The sequence below is a fragment of the Pristiophorus japonicus genome, chromosome 3 (genome assembly GCF_044704955.1).
Source record: "Pristiophorus japonicus isolate sPriJap1 chromosome 3, sPriJap1.hap1, whole genome shotgun sequence".
NCBI classification, from domain to species: Eukaryota; Metazoa; Chordata; class Chondrichthyes; family Pristiophoridae; genus Pristiophorus; species Pristiophorus japonicus.
Genome location: NC_091979.1, coordinates 28,539,806 through 28,558,746, shown reverse-complemented (window position 1 = coordinate 28,558,746; position 18,941 = coordinate 28,539,806). Strand labels below are relative to the sequence as shown.

At 46.5% G+C, this 18,941-nt stretch overlaps 1 protein-coding gene across 1 annotated transcript in view; it reads right to left on the bottom strand.

Moving 5' to 3' along the window:
* Nucleotides 1–18,941, bottom strand: part of LOC139253699 (contactin-associated protein-like 5) — a 1,150,822-nt gene that overhangs the window by 1,122,994 nt on the left and 8,887 nt on the right. Inside the window, exons 2-3 of the mRNA XM_070873518.1 lie at nt 17,439–17,549; nt 3,586–3,779 (exon numbers count right to left, since the gene is read on the bottom strand). Of these exons, the coding sequence (XP_070729619.1) occupies nt 3,586–3,779; nt 17,439–17,549 (305 nt within the window). The remainder of the gene's footprint in view (nt 1–3,585; nt 3,780–17,438; nt 17,550–18,941) is intronic.

The window sequence follows — 18,941 nt, the reverse complement described above, 5'->3', positions numbered from 1 at the left end:
AGCCCGATTGTGCCGGTGCTCAAGGCGGATGGGTCGGTCAGGATATGTGGCGATTACAAGGCCACCATCAATCGGGTGTCACTCCAAGACCAGTACCCGCTACTGAGAGTGGAGGACCTCTTTGCGACGCTATCTGGTGGCAAACCTTTTTCAAAATTGGACCTGACCTCAGCTTACATGACCCAGGAGCTGGCGAGTGAGTCGAAGAACCTGACCACCATCACGACACACAAGGGGTTGTTTGAGTACAACAGATGTCCGTTTGGGATTCGCTCGGCCGCCGCGATCTTCCAACGAAATATGGAAAGCCTCCTCAAATCGATTCCAGGGATGGTGGTTTTTCAGGACGACATCCTCATTACGGGTTACGATACTGAAGAACACCTCCACAACCTGGAGGAGGTGCTACGCAGACTGGACCGGGTAGGTCTGCGACTGAAAAAGGCGAAGTGCGTCTTCCTAGCTCCAGAGGTAGAATTCCTGGGGATGAGGGTAGCAGCAGACGGGATCAGCCCTACTGCATCCAAGACAGAAGCTATCCAGAGAGCACCCAGACCCCGTAACACGACGGAGCTGCGTTCGTTCCTGGGGCTCCTGAACTATTTTGGTAACTTCCTTCCCAAATTGAGCACGCTGCTAGAGCCGCTACACGTGCTCCTACGCAAAGGTCGTGAATGGGTTTGGGGGGACAGCCAGGAAAGTGCTTTTAATAGAGCACGCAAATTGTTATGTTCCAACAATCTGTTAACGCTATATGACCGATGTAAGAAACTTGTGTTAACGTGCGATGCGTCGTCCTATAGGGTCGGGTGTGTGCTGCAGCATGTCAATGCCAAGGGTCAGTTACAGCCGGTAGCTTATGCCTCCAGGAGTCTGTCCCAGGCAGAAAGGGGCTACGGGATGGTAGAAAAGGAGGCACTCGCATGTGTATATGCGGTAAAGAAAATGCACCAGTCCCTGTTTGGCAGGAAATTTGAGCTGGAGACAGATCACAAACCTCTAACGTCCCTTTTGGCCGACAACAAGGCCATAAATGCAAACGCATCGGCCCGCATACAGAGGTGGGCACTCACGTTAGCTGCCTATGACTACACAATTCGGCACAGACCGGGCACCGAAAACTGCGCCGATGCACTCAGCACTGAGGGGGCTACCGAGCATGGTGCTGAGATGGTCATGGCTGTTGAAGCTTTCGGAAGCGAAGGCTCACCCGTGACAGCCCGTCAGATTAAAGTCTGGACAAATAGAGACCCGCTATTGTCTCTCGTCAAGAAATGTGTCCTGAATGGGGACTGGGCAGCCACATACAGGGCATACCCTGAGAAATTTAAACCATTTCACAGGCGCAAGGATGAACTCTCGATTCAGGCCGATTGCCTACTGTGGGGAAACCGTGTAGTCATGCCCCAGATGGGCAGAGAGGTGTTCATCAGAGAACTCCACAATGGGCACCCGGGCATTGTCACGATGAAGGCAATTGCCAGGTCACACATTTGGTGGCCAGGGATAGACGCAGATTTGGAACTTTGTGTTCGCAGGTGCAACACGTGTGCCCAGCTGGGCCATGCGCCCAGGGAAGCCCCCCTTAGCCCCTGGCCATGGCCCGCCAAGCCTTGGTCACGCATCCATGTGGACTACGCAGGTCCTTTCATGGGGAAAATGTTTTTGGTTGTAGTAGACGCCTACTCCAAATGGATCGAGTGTGACATTTTAAATTCAAGCACATCCTCTGCCACGGTAGAAAGTCTATGGGCAATGTTCGCTGCCCACGGTCTACCGGACATTTTGGTCAGCGACAATGGCCCATGCTTCACAAGCACTGAATTCCAGGACTTCATGGCAGGCAATGGAATTAACCATGTTAGAACGGCACCGTTCAAGCCGGCCTCAAACGGCCAGGCAGAACGAGCAGTGCAGATAATCAAACAGGGGATGCTCAGAATCCAAGGGGGTTCCCTACAAACCCGCTTATCACGCCTACTGTTGACCTGCAGATCCCGACCACACTCGCTCACAGGGGTTCCACCTGCAGAGCTACTAATGAAAAGGACGCTCAAAACCCGATTATCCCTTATACACCCCACCATGAAAGAAATTACCGAGAGCAGGCGCCAGTCACAATATCACTACCATGACAGGAATGCGAGGGCGCGATGTATTGATGTAAATGATCCTGTTTTTGTCCTCAACTACGCTGCAGGGCCCAAATGGCTCGCAGGCACTGTGGTTGCCAAAGAGGGAAATAGGATTCTGGTCGTTAAACTTACCAATGGACAAATCTGCCGCAAACATGTGGATCAAACAAAAAGGAGGTTCAGCAACCCCATAGAAGAAGCAGAGGAAGAACACGATATCGAGTTCACTCCACCACAGGTGACCGAACACCGGAACCAAAGGGAGGAGAGCCCAGTCACTGTGGGCAGTCCGGACAGGCCTGAGGCACTGCAAACAGCAGACACTCAGGCCAGCGCCCAACAACCGGAGCCCCAACTCAGGCGCTCTACAAGGGAGCGTAAACCACCAGAGAGACTCAACCTGTGATCCCAATAAGACTTTGGGGGGGGGGAGGTGATGTCATGTATTCAACCAGCATTGTAACCCATGTATAAACTGACCTAAGTTGTACACCGTGAGAACACTGACCAGTAGGTGGGAAACACTCCTAACCTGGACCTTCAGGTATAAAAGGGGAAGCTCCACCCATCTTCATCACTTGAGTGCTAAGGAATAAAGGACAGGTCACAGACTGACCTTCTCTCAAGCATGGGCCTCTTGTGCATTTCTACTGTGTAGTAAGGACGTATCAACGTGGACTAGCAAATCACCCTGTTTCTGTCCTGCCTTGATCCCCAACAATGGCTCTGGGATCCCAATCTCGTTGCTAAAATGTAATATACGTGGGTAGAACAAACAAAGGACAGAGACACGATTTAGTAGTCCAGAGCGATCTGAGCATGCTCACACCAAACCACGTGACAAACCATGTGATCATACATTACAGGAGAGACATCGGTGCTGGACTGCAAAACGTGGAGTAAGTTAGTGTCAGAGGAGCAGAGGTAAGATGGAGCGCGGCCAAGGCGGGATTTGAAAGTAAACCCCAAGATCTTTGTCCCCTCTCCCATTAATATAAAAGTGCGTGAGGTAGAAGAAGGAATTCATGTTTTCCAGAAAATTGGAAACAAGTCACAGAGCAAATATATTAACCCAAGACAAAACAAGAGATATACCTCCAGGCCAGGCCGAAGACCACCCCAACCCCTGTCGTCGAGCTGCAGCACGTGGACGATGCCTGCATCTGCGCACATACAGAGGCTGAACTCCAGGACACAGTCGACATATTTACTGAGGCGTACGAAAGCATGGGCCTTACGCTAAACATCCGTAAGACAAAGGACCTCCACCAGCCTGTCCTCGCCACACAGCACTTCCCCCCCCAGTCAACTGTTTTATACTGTTGAAATGAATATTCTATTCCAGTTGCCGTTACAGCACAGAGGAAGCTGATGATGTAGCCTGTATCACTGCACAGTTTACATTTGTTTTAATAAACCAAATTATGTTATTTAGCAGCACAATCCCTACCCAAATGCTGTCTTCTTGCCGATACTGCTTCCAGTTCCTTCCCGTGTCACTGAACATCAACAGGTAGTGGGTTACCCAGTCTGAACTCCCATAACGGCCTTGGGTTGCTACAGCAGTGATTTCTGTTCTCTCGCCGAGGTCCATCTGTAACCATTGGTATTTGTTAGATTCCTGGGGCGACCATCCACCAGCACCTTCAAGGAAGAATTAAAGAAACAAAATAATTGAGGGAAAAAAGATAGAAGGTGTTTTGAAGCATAGAGAAATCTGTCACATTTCAAATCAGAAGAATCTCTATTTCTATTTCAAAAGAAAGAAAGGCTTGTATTTATATAGTGCCTTTTACGACCTCTGGAGGTTTCAAAGCACTTTACAGCCAATGTAGTCACTGTTGTAATGTAAGAATTGCAGCACCCCAATTTGCACATAGCAAGGTCCCACAAACAGCAATGTGATAATGACCAGGTAATCTGCTTCAGTGATCTTGGGTGAGGGATAAATATTGGTCCCAGGACAGCAGGGATAACTCCCCTGGTCTTCTTTGTACAGTGCTTTCAGTCTTTTATACCCACCTGAGAAAGCAGACAGGGCCTCATCTGAGACACCACCTCTGACAGTGCAGCACTCCCGCAGCACTGCACTGGGGTGTCAACCTAGATTTATGTACTCAAATTCCTGGAGTGGGACTTGAACCCACAGGCAAGAGTGCTACCCACTGAGCTACAGCTGACACTTGACTATTTCGGAGATGTGGCTGGATTTATCTTTTGTTCTCAGGATGTCGGTGAAACTGTTGACATTACATTTGTCTGTCCCTAGTTTCCCCAAGATACAGTGATGGGTCTTCTTCTTAAGCTGTTCCAGTCCGAATGAAGCTCCCACAAAGATGTTAGGTAGAGAATTCCAGGATACTGACCCAGTAATGATGGAGGAACAACGATATATATCCAAGTCAGGAAGATGTGTGACTTGGGAGGTGAACGTGGAGGTGATATTGTTTCCACAATAGTGCTGCTCTTGTTTCTCTCAGTGGTAGAGGTCGCAGGGGAGGGAGGTGCTGCTGAAGTAACCTTGGTGAGTGGCTGCAGTGCATTCTGTAAATTGCACATACTGCAGCCATAGTGCATTGGTGATTGAGAGGTGGATAGTGAGGTCGGTGGCAGGGACACCACTCCAGTGGAACTGCTCTGTCCTCGATGGTGTAGAGCTTCTTGAGCGTTGATGTGACTACAACCGTCCACGCAATTGGTGAGTATTCCATCACATTACGGCATCAGTAGTATAGTGGTAATGTTATTAGACAGGTGCAATGTCTGTAAACTTGTAAAGTTTGTAGCTCCACACTGTGGATGTGGACGTATTGTGTACTGCAAGCGCAGGTTTAATAATAAACAGAACTCGGCAGATTTCCGCAGACTTCCCAGAGAGCTGCCTGCCATGTTAGGAAGCTGTGTGTGCTGTGCTCTGTGAAGATATCACAACTAGTAATCCAGAGGCCTAGACTAATAATCTGGTGACAGGAGTTCGAATCCCACCATGGTAACTGGGGAATTTAAATGCATTTAATCCCACCATGGTAACTGGGGAATTTAAATGCATTTAATTAAATAAGTCTGGAATAAAAAGCTACTATCAAAACATAAAACTACCATATTGTCATAAAATCTCATCTAGTTCACTAATGTCCTTTAGGGAAGTAAAGCTGCCATCCTTACCCGGTCTGGCCTATATGTGACTCCAGACCCACAGCAATGTGTTTGACTCTTAACTACCCTCTGAAATGGCCGAGCTAGCCAATTATGGATGGGCAATAAATGCTGGCCTTGCCAGCGACGCCCTCATCCCATAAATGAATAAAAAAATATGCATTCCTAACTTAGAAATACATAGAACTTACAGCACAGAAACAGGCCAGCAAGCCCAATCCGACGGGACAATATTTACTCTTCAAGCAAGCCAACATCCTACTTCGCATTTACCCATCCTGTTCCCACACCCTTTACTTTAGGCCACCTATCCAATCTGAGCTTGAATGTTGACATAAGGGGTCATTCTAAGCTATGCCCAGTGCTGTTCCTGGCATGCCCTTCTACACAGGGTTAGTCACCTGATGGAGTGAGGGATCAGGCAGACCATGAGGTTACCGATTGTGTGGTGCGATACATTTATTCTGCTGCTGATGGCCCACGGCAGCTCGTGGATACGCAATTTTGTACTGATAGATGTGTCCCTAATCTTTCCCATTTCGCATGGTAGCAGTGCCACACTGCACAATAAAGAATCATCATCCATCATGGGCAGTCCCTCGGAATCGAGGAAGACTTGCTTCCACCCCTGAAGTGACTGAACAGTCCGATACAAGAGCCACAGACCCTGTTACAGGTGGGACAGACATTCATCGAGGGAAGGGGCGGGGGTGATTTGCCGCACGCTCCTTCCGCTGCCTGCGCCTGGCCACGTCACGCTCGTGGCGTTGAGATTCGAAGAGCGCAACGCCCTCCCGAATGCACTTTCTCCACCTAGGGCGGTCTTCAGCCAGGGACTCCCAGGTGTCAGTGGTGATGTCGCACTTTATCAGGGGGGCTTTGAGGGTGTCCTTGTAATGTTTCCGCTGACCACCTTTGGCTCATTTGCCGTGAAGGAGCTCCGCATAGAGTGCCTGCTTTGTGAGTCTCTGGCATGCAGACTATGTGGCCTGCCCAGCGAAGCTGATCAAGTGTGGTCAGTGCTTCAATGCTGGGCCTGTTAGCCTGGACGAGGATTCTGATGTTGGTGTGGCTGTCCTCCCAGGGGATTTGCAGTGATATTATTGGTGATATATCTCCAGCGACTTGAGGTGTCTTCTGTACAACGTCCATGCCTCTGATCCATACAGGAGGGCGGGTATTACTACAGCCCTGTAGACGATGAACTTGGTGCTAGATTTGACTGTCTGGTCTTCGAACACTCTTTTCCTCAGGCGGCCGAAAGTGGCACTGGCGCACTGGAGGCGATGTTGAATTTCCGCATTACTGTCTGCCTTTGTTGATAAGAGGCTCCCAAGGTATGGGAAGTAGTTCACGTTGCCTAACCCTAAAGAATGCCCTCACAGTTGAGATGGGACTTTGCTCTCACAAAGGACTGTGCGGTGGGCACTTTGGCCAATGCTGTCGTGGACTACTGCATCCGTGACAGATAGTTTGATGAGGACGAGGTCAAATAGGTCACTTCCTCTTGTTGATCCCCCTCACCACCTGATGCAGTCCCAGTTTGGGAGTTATGTTCCTCAGGATTCTCCAGTGCCAATATTAACGAGCCACTCAGTGGTGGAAATTCAAGTGCCCCTCCCAGAATACATTCTGTGACTGAGCTTCCCTCAGAGTCTCTTCCACATTATGTTCAACATGGAGGAGTACTAATTTGTCAGTTTTGGGGAGGGCAGTAGGGGATGATTTGCAGGTGGTTTCCTTTACCTTGTTTGATCTGAGGCCATGAGACTTAATTGGGCCCCGAGTCAATGTTGAGGACTCCCAAGGCTACTCCCAACTGATTGTATAATCACTGTGCCTCTGCCCCCCCACACCCCCTGCCCCTCAGTCTATCCTGCCAGTGGGCATGGCATACCCAGGAATGGTAATGGAGGAGTCTAGGATGTTGACTGATAGATACAATTCTGTGGGTATGAATGCGTCGGGTCTTTGCTTAACTAGACTAGTTGCAATAGGTCTCCCAACTTATGCACCAGCCTCCAGTTGTTGCTAAGGAAGACTTGGCAGGATTGACTGAGCTGTGAAGGAATTCATCTCATCCTGGTAAACTATCTGGGCCTTCATTAATTTGAACACGGCATTCTGAGAGAATCTCTCAGTTTCGAGCAGAGAATGCTAAGGGAATATTTAAAAGAGGTTTTCAAAATTAAGAAGGGTTTTGATAGAGTAGCTAAGGAAAAACTTATTCCTGGGATGGAGGGATTGTCCTTTGAGGAGAGATTGAGTAGCCTCGGCCTATATTTTCTAGTGTTTAGAAGAATGAGAGGTGATCTCATTGAAACATACACAATTCTTACAGGGCTTGACAGGGTAGATGCAGGGAGAATGTTTCCTCTTGCTGAGGAATCTAGAACCAGGGGTCACAGTCTCAGAATAAGGGGTTGGCCATTCAGGTAAAGATGAGGAAAAAAATTATTCACTCAGAGGGTGGTGAGTCTTTGGAATTCTCTACCCCTGAGGGCTGTGGAGGCTCAGTCATTGAGTATATTCAAAACAGAGATCGTTAGATTTTTCAATATTAAGGGAATCAAGCGATATGGGGATAGTGCAGGAAAGTGGAGTTGAGGTAGAAGATCAGCCATGATCTCAGTGAATGTAGGAGCAGGCTTGAAGGGCCGAATGGCCTACTCCTGCTCCTATTTCTTATGTTCTTATGTAAACTGTTTCCACTGGCAGGATAGTCGGCAACCAGAGGACATAGATTTCAGATAATTGGCAAAAGAGCCAGAGGGAAGATTAGTAGAAACGTTTTTACGCAGCGAGTTTGTGTGATCTGGAACGCACTGCCTGAAAGAGTGGCGGAAGCTGATTCAATAGTAACTTCCAACAGGGAGTCGGATAAATACTTGAAAGGAAATAAATTGCAGGACTATGGGGAAAGGGCGGGTGAGTGGGACTAATGGGATAGCACTTTCAAAGTGTCGGCCGACAAGCCTCCTTCTGTGTGTAAGATTTTATGATTCTATGAACAGTCTGCCTCTTTTCTGCCTAGTATTCTCCAGGTTAGAGGCTATACACATCACTGCCTTCTTTGCAAAAAGTCACTTTAGGGACAGACCATCACCGCTGTCGAGATAGGCGACATAACAAGATGTCATATTGTGGTATTTTTGATTTTTTTTTCTTCCCTACTTCACAGAAAGGAATTTTAGATTCACCTAACCTGAAGGGTTGCGTTTTCAGACAAAAGTAAATTTGCACAGATAAAGGCCACAGGTATTGTATTTGTGCAGTGAAGTCAGAAGTGCCAATTTGTGGAATTCACAACTGATATAATGAGGGTCAGTCGTCTCATCCCAGGCCTGTCGAGGCAGGACTGACACACCTACTGGCAAATCACTGTCAGGCAGGAAGGCCGAATCATGCTGAGTGAATGGGACACGGTAAGCAATAGGACAAATGACAGTGCCACATAACTCTTGGTCCACAGCTGGAAGGCAAAAGTGAAGGTGATTGGGGTCTTACAATTAGAAGTTGCCCAAACAGAACGTCCTGCCAAAAGAACAAGCTAGCCAACCCACAGAAGAGACGGGGTGGATGGTTTAGTGAGATTGAGCTAAATAAGTGGGATTTGCCTTGACTGTTACTCCACAGGTTTGCTTTCTGCAATTGAAATAAATTAGCTTAGCAATTAGCAATACAGATCAGCCATGATCTCAATGAATGGCAGAACAGGCTCAAGGGGCTGAATGGCCTACTGCTGTTCCTATGGTCCAATTCAAAGCTGGCCGAGTGCTTCTCAATCTGCTTTCCAAAAGATTTTGGAAGCCCACATGAAGGCACGTGCAAGAGACATGGGGACCGAAATGGCCCCTTTCTATAAGAACTGTCACCCGGCCATGGGTCGGTAAGGACTGACAGCTCGGTCGGCGCGGAGGGGCCGCCATTTTGAAAATTGCCCTCTATTACTTTTGGTGCGGTGTCGGTGCCCCGGCCGTCTTCCCGCCCCGTCGAGCATGCGCCGACCCCTTACCGACCGGCGCCGCCGACCCTCTTTCTGCCGCCCGTAGGAAATAGTCCCGCGGGAAATTGCCCCGCGGGCAATTGCCCCGCAAGAGCGGATTGGCCACCCGACAGCTTTCCCCGGTGGGAAGCATTTTGCGGCTGGGCGGCACGTCTGCCCTTAAAGGGGAGGGCGCACTGCCGCGTCTGCCATGTCGGGCAACTGCCAGGGGTTCGGCCTCTTGGGTACCAGGCTGCTGGCCCGGTCGACATCCTCCCTCGGTGGCCCAGTATTTGCCACTAAAGTGGCTGCAGAGTTCGCAGCAGCCCTCCCCTTTAACTGAAGGGGAGGGACATTGTGACACATTAAAACTTTAAAACCGCTAAGTGCGGTTTGAGGCGGAGGGCAATTTCGGCCCATTATGTCCAATTCAGCACACATTGTTTCACTAGGCGCTACACTACTGTATAATTAGATTTTGGACAGTATTGTCACAAACCTAAAACTAGAACACTCGAACTGGTTAGAGAAGGGACAACCTTATGTATCTGAGAAGGTGTAAGTTAAACTATCTGCAATAAAGTGAATTCTCTTGGTTTGATTTTCTATTAAATTTGTGTCAGCATCAGCTGTGGCTTAGCGATATCAGTCTCGCGTCAAGGGGTTCATGTCCCGTTCCAGAGAATTGAGCACAAAATCTAAGCTGATACTTAGAGCAGTACTGAAAGAGCACTGCATTGCTGCCTTTTAGATGAAGTGCTAAACCAAAGCCCCGTCTGCTCTCTCACGTGAATGTAAAAAATCCCATGGCACTACTTCGAAAAAGAACATGGAGGTCTCCTGGTCAATCATCATCATAAGCAGTCCCTCGGAGTCGAGGAAGACTTGCTTCCACTCTAAAAGTGAGTTCTCAGATGACTGAGGAGTCCAATATGGGAACTACATTCTCTGTCACAGTTGGGACAGACAGTGGTTGGAGGAAAGGGTGGGTGGGGAGCCTGGTTTGCCGCACGCTCCTTCCGCTGCCTGTGCTTGATTTCTGCATGCTCGCGGCGACGAGACTCGAGGTGCTCAGCGCCCTCCCGGATGTTCATCCTCCACTTTGGGCAATCGTGGGCCAGGGACTCCCAGGAGTCGGTGGGGATGTTGCACTTTATCAAGGAGGCTTTGAGGGTGTCCTTGAAGTGTTTCTTCTGCCCACCTGGGGCTCGCTTGCCGTGTCGAAGCTCCGCGTATATTTACTCCTTCACCACCACTAAGAGAAAGATTATCTGGTGATTATCACATTGCTATTTGTGGGACCTTGCTGTGCATAAATTGGTTGCTGCATTTCCTACATTACAATATAGTGATTATACTTCAAAAGCACCTAATTGCCATAAAGTGCTTTGGGACATCCTGCAGTAGTGAAAGGGGTATATAAATGCAAGTCTTTCATTTTTTACTAAACTTGATTCGAAGTATTTTGCCCAAGGTGTACAGTCTGACAGAAGCTATACTATCAGAAGCGAGGATAAAGACTCGTGTCAATTGAGTGTGTTACTTACAGTAACAAATATTTATGGTCAACTCTTGAGCAACCTCTACATTACCAGATATCATTTAGCACAGAACAAGAAAACTAATTTTCAAAAAGTAAATAATTGGCTGTAAAGCGTTTGTACGTCGGGTGCTTGTGAAACATAGAAACATAGAAAATAGGTGCAGGAGTAGGCCATTCGGCCCTTCGAGCTTGCACCGCCATTCAATGAGTTCATGGCTGAACATGCAACTTCAGTACCCCATTCCTGCTTTCTCGCCATACCCCTTGATCCCCCGAGTAGTAAGGACTACATCTAACTCCTTTTTGAATATATTTAGTGAATTGGCCTCAACAACTTTCTGTGGTAGAGAATTCCACAAGTTCACCACTCTCTGGGTGAAAAAGTTTCTCCTCATCTCGGTCCTAAATGGCTTACCCCTTATCCTTAGACTGTGACCCCTGGTTCTGGACTTCCCTAACATTGGGAACATTTTTCCTGCATCTAACCTGTCTAAACCTGTCAGAATTTTAAACGTTTCTATGAGATCCCCTCTCATTCTTCTGAACTCCAGTGAATACAAGCCCAGTTGATCCAGTCTTTCTTGATATGTCAGTCCCGCCATCCCGGGAATCAGTCTGGTGAACCTTCACTGCACTCCCTCAAAAGCAAGAATGTCCTTCCTCAAGTTAGGAGACCAAAACTGTACACAATACTCCAGGTGTGACCTCACCAAGGCCCTGTACAATGGTAGTAAGCCACTATATAAATGTAATGCTCTCTTTTTTTCTTTTTACATGTTGTTACCCCCCTAGATAACTCTGGCCTTTTCTCCCTCAGTCTCTGCACTGAGCAAACCTTAATTTTTGGTGATTTCACTCTCCATTTTAGCTCCCTATGCCCTCTCTGTAATGTAGAGCTCCCCCTAGAGGGCTACTGTTCCGCCTAGTGGACTACTGTGGTAGCGCAACAACTGATGTAAATATAATACAAGGATCATGTGACAAAGTCACATGACACGTTCCTGTAGAGCCATCTTGTAGTTTGTGTGTTTGTGTGTTTGTAAAGAATATATCACACACTCTCCAGTGAATTCACTGTGCTCCTTGTATGTCTCCCTCAATCTAAACACTCCGACTCATATTCAGGGCTATGTTTGTACAAGGACCAGCACAGCAAGCCTGAAGAACAAAATGCCCAACTGATCAAAACAGTCACGGAAAGATTAAAGATTTGCACCCACAAAAGGAATAATGGATTGAGAGAGAGTAACTCTGAGAACTCTTGCAGGAATTTCTGCAGTCTGATTTTCTACTTAAATACAGATGAAATATTTGCCTCAGTTTTGAGTCATTAGGGGAAAGGGACAAATAACTCAAGACACCAGATGACACGCACACAATAATATTCCTTTTGGAAAACAATTTCCTTTGCTTTTTATATTCCTGCAGTTTAAATGTCCTCGAATTACGACAGGAATGCAGAGTGAGGATGAAAGGTCTTTGAAGTTAAATGAGCTGACATCTTCTAATATATAAATGGAATTACTTTGTCGGATTTAACAAGAAAACACGTGGTTGAAGCTCTCAAATACAAGGGCTACTTGTACATTTAATACATCCGGTAAGTCTGCCAAGAGGTTACAATGAAAATACAATGCAGCCGTGTAGTATTTTATCCTCTGTTGACAAGGACTTCTCTTATTGTAGAATATACAAGAGGTTTTCTGCAGGTAATGGCAGAATATGCATCATTATACTTGTAGTGAAGCCTAATGAGGAATACCATCAAGGATTCAAGATGTAGAAGTTGGAGCTTACACTGTACAACTGCTTTCATAGAATCATAGAATCTGACTGCTGTGGCTGTGCCAGCTCTTTGAATAAGCTGTTCAATGAACTGCACTCCCCTCTGCTCATTCCCCATGGCCCTGTGTTTTGTTTCCAGGCTACACCTGGAGTACTGCGTACAGTTTTGGTTTCCATATTTACGAAAGGATATACTTCTTTGGAGGCAGTTCAGAGAAGGTTCACTCGGTTGATTCCGGGGATGAGGGGGTTGACTTATGAGGAAAGGTTGAGTAGGTTGGGCCTCTTACTCATTGGAATTCAGAAGAATGAGAGGTGATCTTATCGAAACGTATAAGATTATGAGGGGGCTTGACAAGGTGGATGCAGAGAGGATGTTTCCACTGATGGGGGAGACTAGAACTAAGGGGCATAACCTTAGAATAAGGGGCCGCTCTTTTAAAACTGTGATGATGAGGAATTTCTTCTCTCAGAGGATTGTAATTCTGTGGAATTCGCTGCCCCAGAGAGCTGTGGAAGCTGGGTCACTGAATAAATTTAAGACAGAGATAGACAGTTTCTTAACCAATAAGGGAATAAGGGGTTATGGGGAGCGGGCAGGGAAGTGGACCTGAGTCCATGATCAGATCAGCCATGATCGTATTAAATGGAGGAGCAGGCTCGAAGGGCCGTATGGCCTACTCCTGCTCCTATTTCTTACGTTCTTATGTTCTTATGTTTCTTTTTCAAGTATTTTTCCAACCTCCTTTCAAAAATTAATATTAATCTGCTTCCACCACCCTTTCAGGCAGTGAATTCCAAACCCTAACAACTCGCGCGTAAAATAAATTCTTTTCATCTTCCCCTGCTTCTTTTGCTAATTATCTTAATCTGTCTCATCTGGTTATTTAGCCTCCTGCCAGTTTCATAAAAAAGATGAATAATGGAAAGAATTGCATTTATATGCACAGGATGTCACAAAGTGCTTTACAGCCAATGAAGTTTTTTTTAAACAGTATTGTCACTGTTGTAATGTAGGAAACGTGGCAGCTCGTTTGTGCACGGCAATGTGATAATGACCAGTTAATCTGTTTTAACGACGTTGATCGAGGGATAAATATTGGCCAGTACACCGGGGATAACTCCCCTGCTCTTCTTCGAAATAGCGCCATGGTATCTTTTACGTCCACCTGAGAGAGCAGACAGGATCCCGGTTTAACGTCTCATCCGAAAGACAGCACCTCCGACAGTGTAGAGCTCCCTGCAGTGTCAACCTAGATTTTTGTGCTCAAGTCTCTGGAGTGGGACTGGAATCCACAACTTTCCGAATCGGAGGCGAGAGTGCTACCCACTGAGCCACAGCTGACATACAATCATACAATCTCGTTGAAGCCTGTTCGCTATGCACATTTAAACAAAGCCTACAGATTGTCAATGTAACAGATATGCAGTGTGTACCAATTCTTGAGTATTCCAAATGCAATGTTATATGTTGGATATTACAAGGTTTTACTTCACCTCTTAAGAACCCGTTAAATAGTTGGTAAAGAAACACGTGGCCTTGACTTCACAATCAGGGTAGTTAACCCACTAATGATGCTGAGCAGATGTAACAAATTTGTGCCGGTGGTATCAGCCACTCTTGTGAGTAAATTCCCCGACCCTAACATGCTGCAGCAGATTCACCCTGTTCCAATTCCTGCTTTCACAAGAAGTGTAACTACTGTCCAGCAAATACCCATGAAACTCTAATGCCTGGTAAAAGCAGGCGTAGGGCTTTCTTTTACCAGCGTAAGAGCTTAAATATATATATAAAAATATATTTTTTAATTATTTTAACCAAAAAATCTTTCAAATTAGTTATAGGTTATTTTTAGCCCCTTTAAAATATTTACGTTTATTATTGAAAAAAATAATTTTTTGTTTTAAATGTTATCTGGTTTTTGCCTCTCCCAGGGGATCACATGGCTCCAGTTGGGGTGGGGTGTAGAATGTTTCGGTGCAAGGGGTGTCGCAGGTGTGTGGGGTGCACTGGTTGGGCTGGGTGCTCTTTACCTTTCCGCCATTGTTCATTGTTCGTAGGTTTATATGTAACCTTCAGGGCTGCTGACCGAGGGCCTTGCGGCTCTTTGTCGGCCAGCGAGGACACGATGGGCCAAAATGGCCTCCTTCTGCGCTGTAAATTTCTATGTTTTTATGTTTAATTTAATTGTATTTTAATTCATTTTGAACATGTAATTACTTATTTTTATTTAACGGATGTGTAATTGTGTTTTTAAGGGGATTCCTATTCATATTTATGGGGATTCCGCACTTAAATGGAATGCACCTAAGCATCATGGGGATCAGCCTTTTTGATTGGCTGGCCTGGCCCACGTGATCCCAGGAGGGGCTTGCGAACTGCCTGCGCCGCTGGGATACGTGGGCCTTTACGCAGGAACGCGAGTCAACGAACCTCTGGGCCCATCAGGTATGTGCGCACTTTTCTTGAGGTTCAGAGATAGCCTCCGACCCACAAATTCAGCACAATTACTTAAAATAAATTGTACATCAGGGTTACGAGCATGTAACTCATAATCGGAGGGTTGGAGCCTAAATAATTGTTATAATTGACTCTTAAACCCAATGGGTGCGATTCACTTGGACTTGACCAGGCTGCCAGATGTGCAACAGGGCCACGTAGTCCGCATGCCTGATACTAGACTCCCGAAACAGGCACTTTACTCCGAGCTACGTCACGGCAGGCGAGCCCCAGAAGGGCAGAGGAAATGCTTCAAGGACGCCCTCAAAGCCTCCCTAAAAAAATGTAACACCCTCATCGACTCTTGGGAATCCCTGGCCCAAGACTGCTCAAAGTGGAGAAGAAGCATTTGGGAACACTTTGAGTCTCTTCATCACGAGCACGTTGAGGCCAAGCGCAAACAGCGGAAGGAGCACACGACAACCCAAGCACCCCACCCACCAGATTCCACATTGGTCTCATCAGTCACCTTAGAACTCATGTTAGTGTGGAAGCAAGTCATCCTCGACCCCGGGGAGACTACCTAAGAAGAAGAGGTTCCAGCTCAGAGAGGATGAGAGAAATAAATCCCATGGGTTTGTATCCTATCTTCCTCCTCCTGTCTTCTGATGGATAGAGACTACAGAGACGGCCACGGAACAGACAATCCAAGCTTCCAGACCGAAAGATAAGGATAAGGAGCTGAAAACTGGCGATACAAGAACAGGAGTAGGCCAATCAGCCCCTCGAGCCTGTTCCGACATTTAATTTCACCATGGCTGCTCTGTATCTCAAACCTATTTACCCGCTTTTGACCCGTATCCCTTGTTAGCCTCAGGCAACAAACCCCTATCGGTCTCAGTCTTGAAAGGTTCAAGGGGGACTTCACTCTCCAACTCCTTCCGCTCTTTGTACTTGACTACCGCGTGCTCCCGGCGAAGATACTCAAAGTGTTCGGCGCCTTCGCTGATGCCTCTTCTCCATTTGAGCGGCCGTGGGCCAGGGATTACCAAGAGTTGATTGGGATGTTTTCAGGGAGGCTTTGAAGTTCAGAAGAATGAGAGGTGATCTTATCGAAATATATAAGATAATGAGGGGGCTCGACAAGGTGGATGCAGAGAGGATATTTCCACTCATAGGGGAAACTAAAACTAGGGGGCATTGTCTCAGAATAAGGGGCCGCCCATTTTAAACTGAGATGAGGAGGAATTTCCTCTCTCAGAGGGTTGTAAATCTGTGGAATTCTCTGCCCCAGAGAACTGTGGAGGCTGGGTCATTGAATAAATTTAAGGCGGAGATAGACAGATTTTTGAGCAATAAGGGAGTAAAGGGTTATGGGCAGCGGGCAGGGAAGTGGAGCTGAATTCATGATCAGATCAGCCATGATCTTATTAAATGGCGGAGCAGGCTCGAGGGGCCTACTTCTGCTCCTATTTCTTATGTTCTTATAAATGGCAATGAATACCACACGCTGATAAATGTCAACAATGAAACTCCGTCCACCTTTTACACATTCTTCCAATTAACTTCTGTCTCAGAAACAGTGATCTTTGACTGTTCCATTCTAGCCCATGGAGCGTTGGTATTGTGCTAGCTGACATCAAACTGAAGTGTACGGTGAAGGCCTGTGCTCTCAAGGTCACTGTGACGCTTCGGAGGCTCAATGCTGACTTGAAAAGGAGCCAAGTCTTAAGAGTAAATAAAAAAAGATGTTTCATTTTGTGAATCAGCTAGCGAACCTTAAACGTATGTCTTATATGATTCTCCAAAATCCGTTTCATCTCTTCCCTTGCAGAGAAACAAAGCAAAGGAGGATTCACATACTGATTTGAAAGAAAACACAGTGACATTAAGGGTTATAAATATCACTTTTGAAATTGTTATGCAAATTTTAGTTACAGTGATTCAAAATGCCTTTGGCACATTTATCTGGTGTTTGATCTGTAATATATTAAAGTTTTTGAAGATTTGCGCATTCAGCTTATGTATCTAACACAATCACTTATGCTAACAAACATATTGTCAGAGCTAATTTTAAACAAAAACTCTCGGGCCTCGAGAGCTTAGAAATAATATCACCATTAATCACCATTTGTACATAACCACCTGAGTGTATAATGGGAGATGTATGGCTCTCTGGGGAACTGACTGCTCCACCAGCACTTGACTGCACGGATGACAGCATAGAAAGAAATTGTAATGTGCACCGAATGCATACTTTGCAAGGACAGCAATTCAGAGTTTCAAACTGTCACACTCGGGAGTCAAGTTTAGCTTAGGCAGGGGGAAACGTTTTATGATGATGGATAAGGGGGAATGAGCGTGCTAATCAATTGACATGGTTTTGCCTCTTACCGTCTCTCCTGTTCAGCTTTGCAAAGCCAGGGCTGTGACTGCTCGAGAACTCCGAAGAGGAATTGAAAGCCAATTGGAGCAAGTCGGACACCAGGTGACTGTCACAATTATCTGCCGGATTGAAAATAAAAATAACATTTTAAATATTTGATGATGTACACCACTCACCCAACAAAGAGCTTTAACAAGGTTAGGTAATTTGAAGACCATCGCGCATGTACACTGGAACCTAGTTACATGCAATAGGTGGAGATGGACACAAGAATTATGAGCAGGAGTAGGCCATTCGGCCCCTCGAGCCTGCTCCGCCATTCAATGAGATCATGGCTGATCTTCTACCTCAACTCCCACTTTCCTGCACTATCTCCATATCCCTTGATTTCCTTAACATCCAAAAATCGATCGATCTCTGTCTTGAATATATTCAAAAACTGAGGTTCCACAGCCCTCTGGCGTAGAGAATTCCAGAGATTCCCCACCCTCTGAGTGAAGAAGTTTCTCCTCATCTCAGTCCTAAATGACCGACCCCTTATTCTGAGACGGTGACCCCTGGTTCTAGACTCCTCAGCCAGAGGAAACATCTACCCTGTGAACCTTGACATCTGATAGATTACTTCTAACCAGGTTCGTATAGAAAAAAGACTTGCATGTATGCAGCAATTTTCACAACCTTAAGACATCCCAAAGCGCTTTACAGCCAATGAAGTCATTTTGAGGTGTAGTCACTGCTGTAATGTAGGAAACACAGCAGCCAATGTGTGCACAGCAAGCTCACACCAACAGCAATGGGACAATGACCAGATAATCTGTTTTTAGGTTTTGGTTGAGGGATAAATATTTGTCAGGATGGTGGGGAGAACTCCCCTCCCCTTTTCGAAATGGTGCCATGTGATTTTTTTTTTACATCCACTGTGTAACGTCTCATCTGAAAAACGGCACCTCCGACAATGCAGCACTCCCTCAGTACTGCACTGGAGTGTCAATCTAAATTTTGTGCTCAGGTTTCTGGAGTGGGACTTGAACCCACAGCTTTCTAACTCAGAGGCAACAGTGGCACCCACTGAGCCATAGGTGGCACTAAGCACAACAGCACTCTCTTTACTGACAGTGTAAATAATGATCTAACCAACATCTAAAAACTGTACTCAATTGAAATAAAAACCATAACGCTGGAAATGCACAGCAGGTTGACTGGAGTCTGAGAGGGCGAGATTGGTTATCATCACCCCGGTTCTGTTTCATAGGGTGATACAGCAAAGAATGCGGTTATTCGGCCCATCATGCCTGTGCCAGCTCGTTGGTATCCAATTAATCCCAGGGATACACACAAACGTGAACCTATTTTGTTCTCTCGGTGTCAGCCGTGGCTCAGTGGGCAGCACCCTCGCCTCTGAGTCAGAAGGTTGTTGGTTCAAGTCCCACTCCAGGGACTTGTGCACATAAATCTAGGCTGACACACCAGTGCAGTGCTGAGGGAATGCTGCACTGTTGGAGGAGCCAAAA